This window comes from Mustela erminea, chromosome 6 (assembly GCF_009829155.1).
Source record: "Mustela erminea isolate mMusErm1 chromosome 6, mMusErm1.Pri, whole genome shotgun sequence".
In the NCBI taxonomy this organism is placed as follows: domain Eukaryota; kingdom Metazoa; phylum Chordata; class Mammalia; order Carnivora; family Mustelidae; genus Mustela; species Mustela erminea.
Genome location: NC_045619.1, coordinates 20,067,118 through 20,087,733, shown reverse-complemented (window position 1 = coordinate 20,087,733; position 20,616 = coordinate 20,067,118). Strand labels below are relative to the sequence as shown.

General features: G+C 37.4%; 1 protein-coding gene across 10 annotated transcripts in view; it reads left to right on the top strand.

Annotated features, from left to right (window-relative positions):
• Positions 1-20,616, top strand: part of ANO4 (anoctamin 4) — a 445,901-nt gene that overhangs the window by 347,608 nt on the left and 77,677 nt on the right. For all 10 annotated transcript variants that reach the window (XM_032346621.1, XM_032346625.1, XM_032346622.1 and 7 more), the window contains 5 exons: positions 968-1,023; positions 3,648-3,769; positions 7,834-7,968; positions 9,046-9,142; positions 13,752-13,812. In XM_032346621.1, coding sequence (XP_032202512.1) covers positions 968-1,023; positions 3,648-3,769; positions 7,834-7,968; positions 9,046-9,142; positions 13,752-13,812 — 471 coding nt within the window. The remainder of the gene's footprint in view (positions 1-967; positions 1,024-3,647; positions 3,770-7,833; positions 7,969-9,045; positions 9,143-13,751; positions 13,813-20,616) is intronic.

The following is a 20,616-nucleotide window of genomic DNA, read 5'->3' as shown; positions in this document are numbered from 1 at the left end:
AAAAGGAGTAATGTTGTATAATTCCATTTATATAAAACTCTAGAAAATGCAAACTGATAATGACAGAAAAAAGATCAGTGTTTACCTTGGAGATGGCCTAGGGAGGAGTGCAGTTATGAAGTGGCATGAAAAAACTTTGGGGTATGGATACGCTTACTATCTTGACTATGCTGATGGTTTCAGGTATGCATATATAAGTCAAATCTCAAATTGTGTGTTTTAAATCTGTGCCATTTAAGGTATGTCAGTTATGCCTCAATAAAGCTATTTAAAAAAAAATAATCCACATATCCAGGGCACCTTGGTGGCTCAGTCAGTTAAGTGTCCAACTCTGGATTTCAGCTCAGGTCATGATCTTTTAAAATTTCAAGTCAAGGTCAAGGTCGTGAGGTCGATCCCTGCATCAGGCTCCATGTCCAGCTTGCAGCGTGCATGAGAGTCTCTCTCTCTCTGCCCCTCCCTTCCCTTGTGTGCTTGTGCTCTCTCTCTCTAAAAAAAAAAGTCATATACCCAGCACCCCTCCCCCCTTTTATGCATGAGAAAATTGAGGCCTGAGGACAAGAAGACTTTTTCAAAATCACACCGCTAGTCCACTGCGGAAGGGCTAGATTTATCCACATTAAACTTCTGAATAAAAATATAAAAAGAACTGGTAAAAAACCTTTTTTGGGGGAGGCATGATAAATTCATCCACTTTCTCAGTATATTCCCATCTTTGTGCCAGACACTGTACTGAGTATGCTTCACTGTTTTGTTTCTATTTGAAAATCCAGTTTCCCAGCCCTTGATTCCGATTTCCTAGCAGATAGAAAAACTTTCTAAACTGTTGGAGTCCCCAGCTCAGTTTGAATCACATTTGAAAGCTTAGATTGTTTTCTCCAAAAGTATCACCCTTATATTAGTCATGAATGTTGTGAGAACTCAAACTCAGTATTAATTCAAAGTGAATTTTTTGTTGTTGTTCTAGGTCTGAATCGTTTGCTTACCAATGGCTCCTATGAAGCTGCATTTCCTCTGCATGAGGTATTGTCCTGCCTTTCCTCCGTCAATTTCTTGTTATTAAATCAGCTTCTGGGAATAGTCATTAATTGAGTTTGTTGATATGACATTTGTTCAGAATGAATTGAATTTTTTCAATGGGTAATTAGGGAGGGCCTACTTGAATTATGATATCTCTCCCCCAGCATAAGTTTATTTCAATATATATTTTTTATGTAATTGTAAGAGTACTTGAATCAAGAGTCACTCAGCATAAATTCAGAGGAATCAATGAGGGACTCCAAGTCATAAAATAAAGAAGCATTGAAAATTTGCATGAGGCACCAGACCTGTGGGGAAAATGTTCCTGAAACATAGTCTCTGTCACAAAGAAGTTTATAGCTATTCCTTAGAGAGTAGGAGGGAGTCATCTTGAAAAGCCTCTGGTAATCAAAGGGTGGTGAATGGAAATGAATAATATTGTATCTATTATTTCTCATTTAAGACATATAAATTTTGATATTCTCTTTATTTGCTACATGGGTTTTGTCATATATAAGGACTTTAGAAATATAACTCTGGTTATCCTTAACCTTACTTTCCCCCTTTAATCTTGGGTTATTTAACCCAGAATTCTCTTGTACACATAGGTTTTTAGGGATATAATCCTTGCCATTGGTGAGAGTTTGTTGTCATCTTCATGGTGTTGAACCCCTACTTTGTACCAGTCATTGTGTGACAAAGAGAGCACAGAGATAATTATCCTTGCCCATCCCCTGTAGGGCCTCACAAACTAGTGAAGCTGGACCTCCTAGGAGTTATTTCCAGAAGTCTTCTACTGGAAGCAATGTTAACAGTTTGCTAGTAAACTTCGCAGAACAGTTCCAACAATTTGGAAATGGCAAGTCTTTCCAAAACATACCTTTTATTTGGCTTACAGTGCTGTTCCTGTTGTTTTAAACACCACAAGGATGCAAAGACAATGGGGAATTTTTTAAATCTTGTTCATTAAGAAAACTAGAAGCTTTGGCCTCACAACTTATTCACAGACTTCCATAAAATATTTTTGGAATGACAAAAGCAAATTTTCATTTGCTTTTTTGTCATATGAAATTTGTCATGTGAAAATTTTCATTTTCATGTGACAAAAGCAAATCTTTTCACCCAAAGGTTTTCTAAAGACACGTACAGGTGATTCTGAACTTTCAAGACAAATTCTCACCCCCACATACACACACACAAACATCATGTGGCTTCCTGTAGTTATTCATTGGATTGGCCAAAAAAGGTTTCAGTGACAACTGCATCACCCCCCACACACACACACACAGCTGGGCCCTTGCCCGTAGTGAGGGCAGGGTCTGAGCAATGGTAGGTGTGCAGAAATATCTGTGCAGGTGAGTAGGTGGCAGGTATGAGGATGTCTGAGAAGATGCAGCTTTGTAACCACATAGAGTAATTCAAGGCCTCTTCTCTTTGGCTTGCACATCTCAGTAAAGCCCTGTATTCTATGAGAAGAGACCTTCCAAATTAGTAATACCAGCAATAGTAACATAATCACTTCTGAATCTTTACTCTCAGTTTAACATAATTGTATTATTTAACATCCTAATGACCTTCAAAAGCAGAAAAGCAAGAAGGGCAGATATTGTTGCCCTTGTTTCATGTTACAAATTTAAATAGAGTTTTAGAGAAAAGTTGCCCCCTCTAGTTATGGTGGGAGTTGTTTGTTGAGCTGAGGCTAGAACCTGAGTTTCTTGTCTCTCAGCCTCATTCACTTTCCACTAAGAAAGACCTTCTCAGGTTAGTGTTAATAAGTAGTCCACTTCCAGAAAGTACTTTTTCTGTTTATGAAGCTAACATCACCACTAACTGAACTCAGAAAAACATGTACCTGTCTGGCCCTTGGTCTCCTCATTTGTCCCATGAGGTGGCTGAATTAGATTTGAACTGTTGTAATTTTAAGGTTACACCCATATATTTTTTTTTTTAGATTTTATTTATTTATCTGACAGACAGAGATCACAAGTAGGCAAGAGGCAGGCAGAAAGAGAGAGGAGGAAGCAGGCTCTCCGAGGAGCAGAGAGCCCAATGCGGGGCTGGATCCCAGGACCCTGGGATCATGACCCGAGCTGAAGGCAGAGGCTTTAACCCACTGAGCCACCCAGGTGCCCCTGGTTACATCCATCTTTTTATATTTTAGGGGTTTTGTATGGCTAATGTAGAGATACAGCTGTGACTGTTTACTGACTGCCCTGTCTTGAGACAAATGGAAAAGAGAGCTAAGTTTTGGGCATGGCCTCTAGGCAAGACACTTTATTCACTCAAACCATGAAAGAAACCTAATGAGGCAGAAATGATTAGTTCCATAATGAACTAGAAATCTAAGGCTCAGAGAGCTTAAGGTCTCCTACCTAAAAGTGGTGGAACTAAATTTGAACTCAGCTCAAACCTGCCTGATTCCTAGCAAGCATGTACTTTTTACTACATACCACCATCAACAAGATTATGTCCACAATAACTGTTTTCCTTTTAATAGTATGGGTCCATTTCTTTCTTATATCACCCCTACCACTACTCCTTCCATAAAAGACTAGTGTTACTATCAGCTTTTCCTTATGGCTCTTTTGGATATTACCTCACGAAAGTGGTTTTTTTTTTTATCCCAGGGAAGTTACAGAAGTAAAAACTCCATTAGAACCCATGGAGCGGAAAACCATAGACATCTGCTCTATGAGTGCTGGGCCTCCTGGGGTGTGTGGTATAAATACCAGCCTTTGGATCTTGTAAGGTGAGTTCTTAACCAATTGCAAATGTAAAACTTGCACAGAATGGTTAGGACAGGCTGTCAGCTGGGACAAGGAAAAATTCTGAGTCACAGAGCTTTTACGCAAATCTAGCTTCAGCTCAAGAAGGGAACTCATAAGAGGACATTGGTCATTCTCGGTAAATTAGATCTCACTCTGATGAGGATAGTGCTTCCTCCAGAAAGGTCTCAGGAAAGGGCCTGTGAGATCAGTTGGGCTTCCCACAGGATTTTAAGAGTCTCATGCTCTACGGACTGAGCTAGCCGGGCAGTTCCCACAGGATTTTATATGGAGCAGGCCATCCATGTGACTGTTACTGACAAATTATCTATAACAATTGCAGAAATGTGATGTGCTTACATATATTTGTGAAAAATGAACTATTAGTTACTATCTATGTAAGTAGGAAAAATGGAGTTCTATCACTCTAATAAATTTCAGACTTATTATAATTTTCAACTAATAACCTTTAAAGATTATTTTAATTCTGCAAGTCAAATTTGTATATCAGCTTTTAGCTGATGATAATTGTACAGTGGAAATGTATGCTTTTTTAACTATTTATGTCCAAATTTCTGCCATGGCAGCATTATACTCCAACATCTCGTTGCTTATTTAGAGACTGGTTTTTAAGATTGGGTGGCAACAATCCATACTTCATGGATTCCTTATAAAAAAGAAAATCATGTCTCATTTCCTAGACTAGATGGATTCGGTTTACTTTCCCTAGTGCCCTTAAAAAAATGAGCTCAGAGGAAAATGAAATAATACAACAACTCACTTTACATTTTATCTCCCTGGGTGGTCATTCTTCCTGCCAGAGTCCTAGTTACTAAGTATTTATTCTTACTGACCCAGGGCCATTGATGAATTGTGTACTTTCCTTTGTATTAGTAACAAATAATCCAGATAATCTGGGTGAGTGGAAAATATTTCGTGAGATGAGATTTTTTTCTTTTGACCAGTCTCAATGCCTGCTAAAACAGTGGAGGAAGAAAAAAAATAAAAGTAAGTGCACTTCCCAGCCTCAATCCCAATATTACAGGACTATACTGATCAAAAATTATAGAAAATTACTGCAGGCAAAATATCCACCCTCCTGGACAGTGTTTTGATTAAACTTTATGAATATTAATTAATGAGCATTAATTAACTACCCATTGTGTTTTTAGTATGATGCTAAATAATCTTGACAAAGACAAATTGAGCCACATATCTGAGAAACTCAATTTCCTTCAGTAAAACAGGCTCTGCATACTTGAAACAACTAGAAAACCATACAAGGCTATGTACAATTAGATAAAATGTGTGATGAAGTGATTAGTTTTATAAAAATTTGGAAAAATGGAAAGGATAGATATGGGTTGGCACTTCTGTGGAAGGTTCTGTAGAGCTGAGCCTGGAAGAGAGTAAGATTTGTATAGGCCAAAGGAAGGAAGATGAAAAACATAAGCAATTTTCCAATAGAACAATGCTGTGGAGTATCTAGGAAATATCAACTCTTAAATAGCTCTCGTCCTACAGACTTTGCTTCCTCAATGTCTTTTAATTCAGGCCACACCCCAGAACCTCCTCAACCATACAGTCTCCTTCACCTAATAACCTGGATGATGGCTGTTGTCCCATAATTGGTCTCCCTTTTTCTACTCTGGTCCCTTCCAATCCATTCTCTACCCTCCAAATAGAGTGATCTTTTTAGTATCAGTGAAATTCAAATCAAAACCATATTGAGATATCACCTTACACCAATTAGAATGATGAAATTGACAAGGCAAGAAACATAAATGTTGGAGAGGCTGCAGAGAAAGGAGAATACTCATACACTGTTGGTGGGAGGGCAAGTTGGTACAGCCACTTTGGAAAACAGTGTGGAGGTTCCTCAGAAAATTAAAATTAGAACTATTCTGATCCACCAATTGCGCTACTGGGAATTTACCCCAAAGATACAGATGTAGTGAAAAGAAGGGCCATATGCACCCTAATGTTCATAGCAGCAATGTCTACAATATTCAACCTGTGGAAAGAGCTGAGATGCCTTTCAACAGATGAATGGATAAAGAATATGTGATCCTTATATACAATGAGATATTACACAGCCATCAGAAAGGATGAATACCTAGCTTTTGCAAAAACATGGATGGACTGTAGGAGATTATGCTAAGTGAAGTAAGTCAAGCAGAGAAAGTCAATTATCATATGGTTTCACTTATTTGTGGAACATAAGGAATAGCATGGAAGACATTTCGAGAAGGAAGGGAAAAATGAAGGAGGGGAAATCAGAGGTGGAGACAAACCATGAGAGACTATGGACCCTGAGAAACAAACTGTGTTTTAGAGGGGAGGAAGTGGGTGGATGGGTTAGCCCAGTGACGGGTGTTAAGGAGGGTGTGTATTGCATGGAGCACTGAGTGTTATATGCAAACAATGAATTAGGATCACTACATCAAAAACTAATGATGTACTGTATGGTGACTAACAGAATATAATAAAAAATAGAATAATTATTTTGAATTAAATCTGATTATGTCCTTTGAATGTTAAAACTCTCTTATGATTTTTCCATTCTCTCAAGACAAGGATCAATGCATTTAGCGTGGTTTATAAGATTCACCAAGGCCCAGCCTCCGCCTGCCTCATCAGCCCATCTCTTGTTATCGGTACACTGGGCACACTGCCCTTATTTCACCTGGTCCCTTCTGCCACAGAGTCTTTTATACTTATGGTTCCTCTGCTGGAAACACTTGATCCTGTCCCCTGTCTACCTAGTTAATAGTCACCTCCTCATAGAAGTCTTCCCCATGTAGGGTGGTCACATGGTCTTGGTTGATACACTTGGGGAATTGTGTTCCTCTCCTTTTGTAGCCCTTTTCCCAGTGTTCTAATTATAAACTTATTTCTTTAATTGATTGATGTCTGTCTACTCTGTCAGCCTGTGAGCTGCACAAGAGCAGAGACCAAGCTGATTTTGTATCCTCAGTTCCTAGCACAATATTTGTCACATGAAACTTATATTTTTATTTGTTGGATGAATAAAAGAATATATCTGTTTATTTGAATGTACATTGGAAAAGTCTTCGGAGAGTGGCAAGTTTCTGTTGGGTCACAGTGGAAGATAGGATAAATAATCTTTACTCCACCTTTCAGAGCTTTTGGGAATTATTGAACATTCTAAGAGGAAAGCAGAAGCCAGGGTTTGGAAATAGGTGGTCAGCAACATTTATTTAGAATGAGAATGAAAAAATATTAGAATATTCTTACATTAGACTAAAAAGTAATTCACTTCTAACTAATGAAATCTAGCACTTGAGAGGTACAGAAAGCACAGCTCAGGTTGTATTCTAACATAAGTCAATTATATTATTAATGTGTTTGAGAAAGAAAAAGCAAAGAATTCCCTGAACATTCCTTAACTTTGTATACTTCAAGGCACTAGGCAGACCGGTTAGTCTCGGAAAAATATTTACTGAGGTAGATGTTGAAACTTGTGAAAAATCATCACTTAGAAAAGTTGTTCTCAGTATCAATCATTTTGAATCTCTGTAGAGTTCTTTTCTTTCTAATATCTTGTGATTCAAGCATTGTAAACATCTTAAAAAGCTACAAAATATTGGAAGAGGTGTTTACAATTTTTTGTAATAACTGTTTCCTATTTTTAAAGATATATGTAATGATAATACATGTGTTACAGACAAGCACACACTCAGAAACAGCAAAGATGAGATGATGTGTTGTCACCACCACTTCAGATTCTCCTGGTTCTGTAGTCATAAGTGTTGTATCTTCCCGAATGGGCACTGGTTTATTCTGTGTTCTCAGAACAAGCTTGTATAGAATCATGTTCTTTTATGGAAGGGTTCATTCTATTTCTGATATATAATGTTAGGAGAAGAAATTAAAGCCCGAGCCTTAGTTTGGTCAAGTGCTCTATTCTCTTGGATGCCTGTGTTATCAGCAAGGCCACTACAAAGTAACGTGACTGAGCAAAGTATTATAATGTCTAACTCTACACACTTCACTTTGATTTGTGAGGCTCCTGTGTCTTAAACAGGCGGTACTTTGGAGAGAAGATTGGGTTGTATTTTGCCTGGTTGGGCTGGTACACTGGCATGCTCTTCCCAGCGGCCTTCATTGGATTGTTTGTCTTCTTGTATGGAGTCATTACTCTGGATCACTGCCAAGTCAGGTACGGGGAGCTCTGGGTAAGCCTGCCTTTGCTTCTATGTAGAGGTGGGTGGTGGTGCTTTCGGGATGTTCCAGATTGTAGGACTTCTCTTCCATCTAACTTCATTCTCAGTCACTCCTGGGAAAAATTCAGAAGGCTCAATTTACTAGCTCTTCCATTTATTGCCCATGCTGCTGTAATCTTACCAGGGAAGCAAAATTTACATTTATGGACATATAAGCCACTCTGTGTCCACAAAAAAAAAAAAAAAAAAAAAAAAAATTGCTTTCATTCACTGGCTAAAAGTTGCTCTCTTTATGACCTTTTACCTTTTTTCTTTTTGCTAATCCTGCAAAATAGTGGGCTAATAATCCTTTTTTATGAATTCTGTGTTTTTACAAGGACCCTTTAAACCTGAGCCAGAAAAACATCTTACCAACTTGTTGAGGTCTTGAGAATGATTCAGTGTTGAGGATTATTTCAGCTCTCTCACCAGAATATAGTTTAAGGTATTCATAGAGATTTTATTGCCAGGCTGGACAATGATCTTAAATAATAAAAGTAGCTTTTAAAAGTGATTGCAAAAATAAAAGTGATTGATTGATTTTTCCCTTGTAAAAATATTTTACTCTCTGGTGGAATTGTTAATAGGGATGTAGTTTTCCCATAGAACTAATACATCACATTTTTATTTATCCCTCCATTATTAGTTTTCACTTATCATGCACATGGAGATTGAGGCAGGCACTTTTAGGTACCTGGTTGTTCCTATAATTCAGAATGAAATTGCTTCAAATTTCTACAGTGTTGTGAATGACTTTTGTTTCATTTAGGGTATAACATCCAGTGTTATGCTTCATGTATTTTTCAGAGTGTAACTTTTTAAAATGTAAAACCAAGAAACAACCTCATAAATAAGTAGGCTTATCAAATTATTAAAATGTGCAAGCACTTGTTTAATAAGAGATAAGGCTAGGAAGATTGTAAGGACAATAATCTACTGGGTCTTATTTAGTGGTTAAGGACTCTGGTGAAATTGAAGGGGAAAACACGCTCTTATGTCATTAAAAAGCAGTCCTTTTCTGTTCTCTTTTCCAGTAAAGAAGTCTGCCAAGCTACAGATATCATCATGTGTCCTGTGTGCGATAAATACTGTCCATTCATGAGGCTGTCAGACAGCTGTGTTTATGCCAAGGTAATTTCAAATCTGTAGCACTTTAGGTACATTGAATTTTTTATACATTTTCCCAAGGAACAGGGGGTAACTATATTCTCTTTGTCATTTCTAGTCTTTGAGTCTCGAGTTTATGTTGTAGGAGAGAGTTAACGTTACCTCTGTCACTTGGCATTCTAATTCAAATATGTTTTTTACTGTATATGTATTTTAAATGTATTAGCTCTGATCTTCATCAGAGGAGGCTACAGTGTGCATACTGAAAAAATACAGTTGTTGGAGTCAGAGAAAGACTCAGATCTTGACGTTGCTCTTTACCATTTGTCAGTCCCAGAATAAGTTATTGACCTCTCTGAGCCATTGTTTTCTTATCTGCAAAGTGGAGAACATGATGCTTATTTCACTTGATTATTATAAAGTGTATACTGAGCAAAGTACTCAGCAGATGGTAAGATCTTAGCAAATGAGAGCCACCATCATCTTTCTCTTTCATTATTGTTATTGTCCAAAAAAATTTAGATTCAGGACCAGTTCAACTACATGCCTCCCTGACTATGCACATGGACAGTTTCTTTGAGGCTGAGCTTTCTCATCTCTAAAATGCGGGCAGTGACACCTGCCTTCTCTGTCCCATGGCTTGTCATGAAGACCAAAAAAGATACTAATATAATACATATGTGGAAAAAATAATTAAAAAAAAAACAAATACATAGCATCATTATGTCTATTATATGTTACTTCATGTTATGCCTTACTTTATTACAATTTTAGACACATGCATAGAATTCCTTATTTTTTACTTATGGGCCAGGTCACTAATACAAAGCAATAGCTGGAGTACAGGCTGTTGAGGACTTTTCCAAGACCACGACCTGTTAACTTGCCCTGATTTCAGATACAAGAAGCGTTGGCAGACTTTACTGAATGTCTGCAATCCCTGCAGCTTGGATCTCTTTAATTATACTGTTGGTATGGCAGAGTTTTGCTCGTTTTAAATGAGAGAACATTTGAGAACAGCCCAGGAGCCCACCCATCCATGATATCTATAGCATTGCAGGTGGCCAGTCTACGTGTGTAGAGCCCAAACCACAGCAGGCAGCTGTGATCTTAGAAAGATGTGCATACTTGCTGCGGGAGACCAAAAACACACGAAATACTCTCCCCACCTTTGGAGAGCGTACAGATAGACCCGAGTGAGTGGGGAAAATTTAACAGAACAAGCTTGGGAAATACAGATTTGGTGAGAATCAGAAGTATTTTCTCAGTAATATAATCTTGTTTAAAGATCATGAGATCATCATTGAGCTTGAATGACTCAGGTGCAAGAATTCTGCTTTCTGGGATCTCAGAAACCCAGTCTTTTGTTGTTACTGTTGTCTGGAGCTATTTGTTTTTTACGTGGAAAGATATGCCTTGAATGAAGTTCTCTCTTAAGAGATCCACAATAATTCCCTAAAAGGATCATCATGGATAGTTCAGAGTGCTTAATTTTATAGGAGGTAGTTAAGCAGTTATCCTACCGAACGTAAGATCTAGAATAATCATGATTATAATAATAGCGAGGCTATAGATATAAAAGTAGCTAGGCAACTTACATTTTATTTTTAATCCTTACAGCAAGGTAGATGTTAATACTCTCATTTCAAGATAGATATTATTACTTCAAGATAGATGTTATTACTCTCATTTTACTCAGAGGTAAAATTACTCATCCATGGTCACACAGAAATAATTGGCTAGGCCTTGGCTTATCAGACTACAAAACATAATCATTGGGCCATACTGAGGCTACAAGATGTTTATATTCTGGATTTTAGAGTTGGTAGTGCCTTAAAAAACTTACTAAAATAAAAGCTAAAAAAATGTCTCAGATGGAAGAATTGAAGTTCTATAGAGTTTCCTTTAGAAACTCTTATTAGAAATGCTAAACAAATTTCATGGGGTTGAGGATACATAGTGATATTAGATCCAGTCAGAGCCCAGGTCCAATCTAACCAAGGGCTGTTCTGCTGGTCAGGAATGCTTTATCACCACCTTTTACATTTGCTAGGTCAGAAACCCACCTCAAATTGGCATAAGCGGAAAGGGACTTATGGGCTCATTTAACTGGAAAATACACTGGAATAGCTCTCGCTGTCTGAGAACAAGGGCCTCCAGGCTTAACCTGGTCCTCCAGGCCTCAGATGTCCCTTTTTGGCCCCCTGTCCACATGATCCTTCTGCAGAGAAGTTCTCCTCACATGATCGGGAAGCTGGCTGCTGACTGCCGCAATATGAGTCTTCTATCTTCTTCCTCTCTTTAAGCATGTTTTTATGCTTTTTAAAAATGCTTGGTCTGCTGGTTACATTGCTGTAACACTGGTTACAGAATGTCTGTTTCAAAACATGTGCATTGCCTAGTTTGGAATTCTTTGGAGTCAGCTGTCTTCCCCCATACTTCATTATTTTGACCTGTGCGTGTTTGTCCCCTGGAGGTGTCAACCACTTTGGGTAACGGTCAGAGGCCAGGCATTCAGCTCTCAGACCTGGAGAGCTTAAAAAAAGGAGAAGACAGTGTTCCCAGGCACCACCGTGTGCTGCACTTTTCCAGAGGACTTGTTTGGTCAGTGTTTCATTTTTAACTCAGCCAGGAATAAAACAGAATTAGGTGAAGCCACTCTCCCTTGACTGTAATCTATCAGCCCTGGAGTTTCAGAGGACCTGGACTGAGGAGAGAATACCTGAGGACAGCTTATGGCCAGGCTGCACCTTCTCATCTCCTCAATAAGGCAGAAGTCTGAACATCCGTGATATTGCCCCAAGAACCAGCCCCTGTGGTTTGGCCTGTTGTAGCTGATTTGGTGGGAGACACTAATTTTCCAATGACCATTGAGGGAGAGGCTGGAGTAGGACTTGTGTATTGCTCCAAGCTAAGCTCCCAGTCTGCTTGGAAACTGCCATTAACTCTCCCTGTATATCACCACCACCTCCATCATACACACACACACACATACACACACACACACACACACACACACACACACACACATTCAAGGCAACTTTCCATCTCCCCTGGGGTTTCTCACAGTCTTGTTTTTGTGTTTTGCTAGTTCCCAGAATCTACTATATTGCTTCTCTAGGGTTTATTTTGGCAAAGGGAGCCCTCAATCTATTTTAACTTACCATTTTATAGGAACCAGAAGTCCTTACTAACTCACCCCTCCTGATTCACATATTCCCAAGTAACTGCAGCAGAAAAAATGTCTCTCTCCAAATGTTTGTCTGTCAGTCCCAGGAAGGACTCTAATTGATTCTGTTTGAGCCACTTGCCCCCCAGTGACCTACATGAGAGACATCTATTACCAAGATAAGGAAGAAAGGTAAGGTGAACAGCCAAAAACAATGACCACCACAACTCATTCCATCATCTCCACCAATGGAAGGCCACAACTTCCACCAGCTCCCTGCAAATACCCTGATAGAGAGCACAGACCAGCCACATACCCTGGAACTCTCAGGCTTGATTTAATGCTCAGTGCCTTAATACAATATACAATACAATTTAACACTCCCTCTGGCATATGAAATAAATTAGGTTTTGCCTTTTATCTACATTTGGTATTTGAATGCTGCTCATCTCTCCTATGTTCAAATAAAAAGAAGGCATAAACTTTTGGAAAATTTTGAAATACTTCACACTCTGATATAACAGGAGAAGACCTGTTTATAGTTGGCACATTCTCCAAGGGATGGTAAAGTATGTTTTATAGAGAGCTATAGAGCATCCAAAAAAGTTATGCTTTATGAACGTATCAGTCATCATTTCAATTTAGTATGGCATTGGTGTGATTTATCCTGAAGGCGGAAATGAGCATAGCAGTTTTGCAGGATGAATATCTTTGCTTTCTGCTGTGGTGTTTATGTTAGAATGTATTATCTAGCAATAAAGTTTTTGATAGCTGTCTTTGTGTAATGTGTAATAGGTAAATACAGTGATTACCTGAACCTTTAATAAAGGTGGAAGTGGATTTTGTTAATGGTCCACTCTCTTTTCTTTGTAATATTAAAATCCAGAGGGCATCCCAGAAAATGTTTGCCCAAAAATACACAAACAAAATAGGCATGTTTTCAAAGTGAATAAATGAGCCATTAAAAATAGGGATTATGGACATTGGGGAGGGTATGTGCTTTGGTGAGTGCTGTGAAGTGTGTAAACCTGGTGATTCACAGACCTGTACCCCTGGGGATAAAAAATATATGTTTATAAAAAATAAAAAATTAATTAAAAAAAAATAGGAATCAGAAGTCTTTAAAGCAGCAACAATAATACCTCCCTAGTCTTAAATATAGTAAGTATAACCATATGTCCACTTATAACAGTATTTATGGTGCATAAAAGAAAATTCTTAGCACTATTGGGGCTGCTGATAAATGTTCAGCTGCGTGATGCCCACATAAAGGGAACAAATTCTCTTTTGCATATCCAAACTACTTCATAATTAGATGAACCCCCTTCTTGATTATGATCCAAAAGGAATATCTCCCAAAGAAACCCTGCAAAATTCATTTATTTTTACAAAATCTGAAAAAAAATGTGAATTGAAATATAGTATATGAGAAACTAGTTTAACTGTAATTCATAATGTTCCTAGGTAACCCACCTCTTTGACAATGGAGCCACTGTCTTCTTTGCTGTTTTCATGGCAGTCTGGGGTAAGTGTTCTGTATCCATGTAATTTGAGTTCCCCTTATTTGCTCTATAATAAGTTCCTTCAGAAATCTGACTTTGTCATGTGGCTATGAAAGGAAAAGGCTCAAGTAATTTCATCTGGCCATTCTATTAGATATGAGCTGATAAAAAATATACTTAATTTAAAAAGTAATGTCATAGAGGAGAAATACATCTGATTTCTCTTAAACCTTCAACAATTTCATCAACATCCCATTATTAAAGTAAAATTCACCTCCCGTTGGAGATAAAAATAAACCTTATAGTATGTCAAAAAGTGTGGTAAAGATCTAAGTACTCATAGAAGTATACAGGACTTTCTGTTGTAAGTGGAATCTTTTCATCCAGCGAATGTATGAGTGCTCACCACTGGCTTCCTTCCAGTTTTGGTTAAAATGACCCCACAAAAAACAAGAGCTACTTAAAAAACAGAATTGAGTTCTTCTAGATCAGCTAAGGTCCAGAGCTCTCATAATAACAAGGTATGATGGAACATTCACTTAAAGAATTTCTTAACCCAAAGAAAGTACTTACCCTACTTCTTTGTAAAATGGGTTTCTTAGTCTCTTTCTCATCAAATCGCTATAATGTTTAGATTTAGTAGTACAAAAAAGAGTCTGGTGATTCACAGACCTGTACCCCTGGGGATAAAAATATATGTTTAAGAAAAAAAAATTAAAAAATAAAAAAAAGAAAGAAAGAAAAAAAAAAAACAGTAGGCGTTGACACTGAAAAAATCCAGACAGAAGAGGAAGGGGGCAGAAAGAAGGAAATTGAGATTGACTGTGAGGTAGAAGCAGGGATCAGGAGAAATTAAGAACAAGTTGAAGTTATGAGAAACCAGAACCTAGAAATAAGCAAAAGCAAACTATAAAGGGTCCAGAACTCACTGGTAGCCAACCAGAAGAAAGATGCAGGACAGTCCCTCAAAGAGAAAGAAAGAACATAGCCAAGTCATGTTGTTAGTATAATATCGGGGTAAAGATTTAGAATCTCTTATGGCTGGAGTCTCTCAAACTGCTAGCTTCTGCATCCTTTTCTAAATAGGCTCAGTCTTTTAATTACCTTGGGATTCTTGCTTCCCTTGACAGTACTTGTGAAAAGCCTTCATTATCTGTGCTATATCTTAGCACATGTACATTTCCTTCCTTGCAAACAAAGGAAGCTAATCATAACAGAATTTTGGTTATGGGACTGAGCTCTCAGATTAAGAACGTATGTAGGATTTTTCTAGAACATCTTCGTATTTGCAACCGTGATAGAAGTATAATAAGCCACTCAGTGCTGAAGTTTTGCCATAGTTACAATTGAGGATATTTTATAAAATGTATTCATTTACTAAACCAGTGATTCTCAAACTTTTCCCAGTCATGGCACGCATATGAAATACTATTTGCACAACATACTGATGTACATTATGTGCATGATACTGTCCTGAGTACCTCTACCTTACCTGTCCCAAGAGATGAAGGTTTTATTACCTCTTACATATCTATAATCATCCCTCACATACCCACTGGGCAGATCTGCTTCAGGCCATGGGTCTACTATGTAATGAGTTTATTCTTATGTATAAAGAGTAATTTATTGGAAGAATTAATACACTAAACTCCTTTCCTCACTTTAGTATTAGCCAATTTTGACTGAAATAATGTTTTCTTCTCCCGGTTTATCTTCTGAGATTGTAGAGAAATGAAATTCTGGTATAATGACATTTGTCTAAAGGGCGGAGGTCATCATCTCCCTTACTCCTCACCCAGTACCACCATTATAAAGGAGATTACATCCCTTCTTTAAAGGTTGTAGTGTCTTGTTCTGGTGATAACAAATAGCTGTATTTTATCCTTACCAACCTCATTGATTGGTGGTGGCTGCGTGGAACATGAAGCTGAGTAACTTCTGAGTTGCAAGTGGGTGGATTAGAGATTTGACAGTCCTTGGGCTTGGAGAGTATCCAGTAAGAATCTGGTGGATGTACTGTAATAGCTTTTGGGCAGAAGAGAACATTTTAGGGCCACTCCAGGCAAGGCAAGCCTGGAATAATTCATCCTCTGAATTGCTTTGTCTTAGTTGACAAGTTACTGCTTAAATCTTGTATGGTTCCCAGAAATGTGATAGTTTGAGAAAAAAGATGAATTACCCCAGATGTTTCATTTTAGATGAGTCTATGCTTTTTTGCAGAAATCTGGAATGGCGAGGGGTGCCTGGGTGGCTCAGTGGGTTAAAGCCTCTGCCTTCAGCTCAGGTCGTGATCTCAGGGTCCTGGGATCAAGCCCTGCATTGGGCTCTCTGCTCACCAGGGAGTCTGCTTTCCTTCCTCTCTCTCTGCCTGCCTCTCTGCCTACTTGTGATCTCTGTCTGTCAAATAAACAAAGTCTTAAAAAAAAAAAAAAAAGAAATCTGGAATGGCCAATAATAACAGCTGTAATAATAGCCTACTACTTATTAAGGGTATACTATCTGCTAGATACAATCCTATGCATTATACAGAATCATCTCAGTTAATTTTTATAGCAACACTTGAGGAAGATACTATAATTATCTTTATGTGATAGATGAAGAAGCTGGGAAAGTAGCTAGAAAGTGGCAAAGTCAGGAGTCAAATTGGGGAATCTTAGCTTCTACACTCTTGCTAGATCATGTACTGTTTATAACCCTATTTACTTCTGCTTCAGAGATCTAAACTTAAAGGACTGTTAAACTTGTCCCAAGCTCCATTATGCTGTTTTATAGAATATCAGTGTTTCTATATTCTATAAAAGTGTGTCAGTTCTAATGGATCTCAGTTTAATGGTCCCAGATTCATCTTTTATGATTGACAAGTTACATTTAAGAAAACAAATGCACTTTATTTTGGGGAAATTGCCGGATACAGAGATGTTGAGAACAGATGTGAGTGGTTTACAAGACTTCTGAAGGACAGGGTTGATGTGTTTGTTTTGTTGCCTTTTGCTTTGTGTGTTCACCAGAGAAAAACTAAGGGCTCCACTTGGAACCAGTCTGCAGCAGCTGGGAAGGGCCTTTGTATGGGGTTAAAAGCGTGACAAAACCCTACTACTAACTTTGTGATAGAAGGGCCTCCCGGGGACCCTTAAGGTATACTGTGAGCCTAGGGCTCTGGGCTCAAACTACAGTGTGGCTCTTTCCTCAATGTTCATTTTTGTTCAGAACGATTCAAGAGACAGTACAATTATGGCCAAAATTAGCTTTTCTCCCTAAGGGGAAAAAAAAATGAGTCATTAAGGAGCTAGATTTTGGCAGAGACTTGTCAGGAGTCAGATTATCTTTCTCTTTTCTTCATTTCTGGGTTTTTCCCTCCTTTTTCTTTTTTCTTTTCCTTTTACTTTCATTGCCAAAAATTAAATTGCCTTCAGTAAATAAACATATCGAAGTCCTCAGTTTTCTCCTATCAAACTAACAAGACTGTGGTTATTTTAATGGAAATTCAAAGATTCTTTATATGGTTCTATCAGTAATTTGTAAGTGAAATATGTCTCATTTTTGAAAATAAGTTTTATAATAATTTCCTTTTATTTCTAGATATTTACACTAATTTTATCTTTCTAGACTTATATATATGTCCAACAAAATATAGTGATTATATAATTTAAAATATATCTATATCTATATTTACTAAATTGCTATTAGTTCTGTAGGTGTAGTCACATATTACACCTCATCTATTTCTTATAACCCACCAGAAAGAAATTATAATCTCTGTCTTATAGATGAACATTTTGAGGTTCAGAGAGTTTATGCAATTTGGCCAAGATTACCCAGCAACTGCTAAGTGGTGGAGTCTGGATTTTAGTCCCAATCTGGTCTGCCTAACTCAAGTCATTCCAAAGTTTGTATTCTATGTCATGCACCTTTTGTAGGATGTGTTAAGATTTCATGACTCAGTAGACAGTGCATTCTCACTATCACTTGGTAGTGGGTATACAAAAAGGAGTAAGATGTGATCTCTGCTCTCAAAAATCTCATTGGATGTTGAAGGACAGTTGGTAATTATAGAGTAGGATATCAAGTCCTATTTATAATGGGAAAATGAGGATCCATGCTGCCAGCTTCCTGAAGCCAAAAGGAAAAACAGAAATGGTTTCATCCAAAAGGAAATCCTGAAACCAAGTCTTAAGTTTGCCAAGCAAAGGAGTGGGTTTGGAGGGAGGTGTGGAAAACATTCTGAACTGAGAACAGTGTGGGCTAGGTTCTGAAAAGGAAGGCCACTCAGTGGGATAGGGACATGTAGTATATATTAGTTTCCTAGGAGTGCTGTAACAAAGGACCACAAGGTGGGTGGCTTAAAATAACAAAAATTTATTCTCTCACTGTTCTGGAGGCTAGAAGTCAAAAATCAAAGTATGAAAAGTGTCATTTCCTTTTGAGGGCCCTGAGGGGTCAACTGTCCCATGTCTCTCTCCTGGATTCTTAAGACAGTGAGCAATCCTTGATACTCCTTGGCTTGTGGGTACATCACTCCAATCTCTGTCTCCATCTTCATCTGCATTCTTCCTGTGTTTCTGTGTCTTCACATGGCCATCTTCTTACAAGGACACTAAATTGCATTGGATCAAGAGCCCATGCTATTCCAGTATGATTTCATCTGAACTAGTTAATCTGCAATTACCTTATTTCCAAATAAGGTCATCTTCTGAGGTTAGGGCTTTGTTGAAACATCAACATATCTTTTATGGGAGACACAGTTCAACCTGTAACATAGAATATGTTGAGGGCTGAAGTTTGTTTATCGTAAGACATTTGTGTTTCAACAGGGAACCATGTCTTCACTCTGTAGTCAACAGAAGGCCAACTGAAGTTGTAAGTTGGAGAGTGACATCATCAGTTGTGTTTGGGAAGTAATTCTGGCAACAGCAAGAGAGGAGTGAAAATGGGTCACTTGGAAGGCTGTTCCAATATTCAGTCAAAATATTATGCAGATTCAGCTTTAGAAAAGATCTAAATCACAGAATAAAAACCTTATACATAAAGGTGTTTTCCTAGTTTCAGTTATTTATAATAGGCAAAATAAATACCCAGTAACAGAAGAATCACTAAGGAAATTAGGAGCAGCCATTAAAAATTTGTCTTTCTCAGGACAAACCATAAGTGACTCTTAATCTCACAAAACAAACTGAGGGTTGCTGGGGGGAGGGGGTTTAGGAGAAGGGGGTGGGATTATGGACATTGGGGAGGGTATGTGCTTTGGTGAGTGCTGTGAAGTGTGTAAACCTGGTGATTCACAGACCTGTACCCCTGGGGATAAAAATATATGTTTATAAAAAATTAAAAATTAAAAATTAAAAATAAATTAGTCTTTCATAGGGTGTCTGGGTGGCTCAGTCATTAAGCCTGCTTCTCCCTTTCCCACCAACCCCTTGGTGTTGCTCTGTCAAATGAGTAAATAAAAATCTTTTTTAAAAATGAGTCTTCCAAACAAGTAATAGAACACAAAGATTGTATTTTACAAATTGGTAAATACAGGATATAAAGTACATAAATAAATATGACTTTGGGTATAGTAAATACAAATGAAAACAAAGTGATTATGCCACGATAGTAATGGTAGTTTTCTCTGGGTGAGGGGATTATGGGAAGTTTTATCAGCTTTATTTAGGTGTAATTTACATAAAATCCAGCAACTTTAAATATACATTTGACATAGCCTGTAAAATTGTACATAGTCACTTAACCATCACCATAATGATGAAATAGAACATTTTTATCCTCCAGAAAATTTCCTCATGACTTTACAGTGAGTTGCTTGGCAACCTCTAATCTGCTTTCTACCACTATAGTTTCACCTGTTTTAGAATCTCATGCAAATAGAATCATTCAATATTTAGCAATTTGTGTCTGGCTTTTTTCACTAAGGTTAATGTGACTGAGATTCACTTATGTTGTTGTATATATCAGTAGTCTATTCCTTTTTAGTACAGAACAGTGCATCACTGCCTGGATATATTAAAAGGTATATATCTATTTACTAATTAATGAATATTTGGATCCAGTCCAGCTTTTAGCTCTTAAAAAATAAACAGAATCATTGTTTATTAAAAACTTTTTGCATATTTGCATAAGTCTTTGTATCTATTTCTCTTGGGAAAATAACTAGGAGTAGCATTACTTGATCTTAGGATAAGTTTCTAAATTTATAAGAAATTGTTTTTCAAATGCTTGTATCATTTACATTCCCAGTAACATTATGTAAGAGTTCAGGTGTTCCACATTCGCACAAACTTGGAGTTATCAGTCTGCATCATTGCTATAATTCTAGTAGATGTGTAGTATCTCATTGTGATTTTAATTTGCATTTCCCTAATGACTAGTGATGTTGAACATGTTTTCATTAGTTTATTTCAAATCTGCCCATCTTTGGTGAAGTGTTTGTTCAGTTTGTTGCCCATTTGTTATTGGTTTTCTTATTTTTAAGTTAAAAGCATTCTTTATATATTTTTCCAAATATTTTTCTCAGTTTGAGGCATACATTTGTTTCTTCTTAATGGTGTCTTTTGAAAAAGTAAAAGTTTTACTTTTTTTCTTTTCTGTGTGTGCATTTAATTTTTTATTTAAGATGTCTTACCCAAACTCAAGGTCTCTAAGAGTTTTTTCTGTGTCTTCTCATAAAAAGCTCATAGTTTTAACTCATGTATTTAAGTTCATGAGTTATTTCAAGTTGATTTTTATATAAAAGGTAAAGGTCAGATCTTCTTCTTTGCAAAAATGGATAGCCAGTTGTTCCAGTACCACTTGCTGAAAGATTATCCTTTTCCTCCTCAAAATCAATTGTT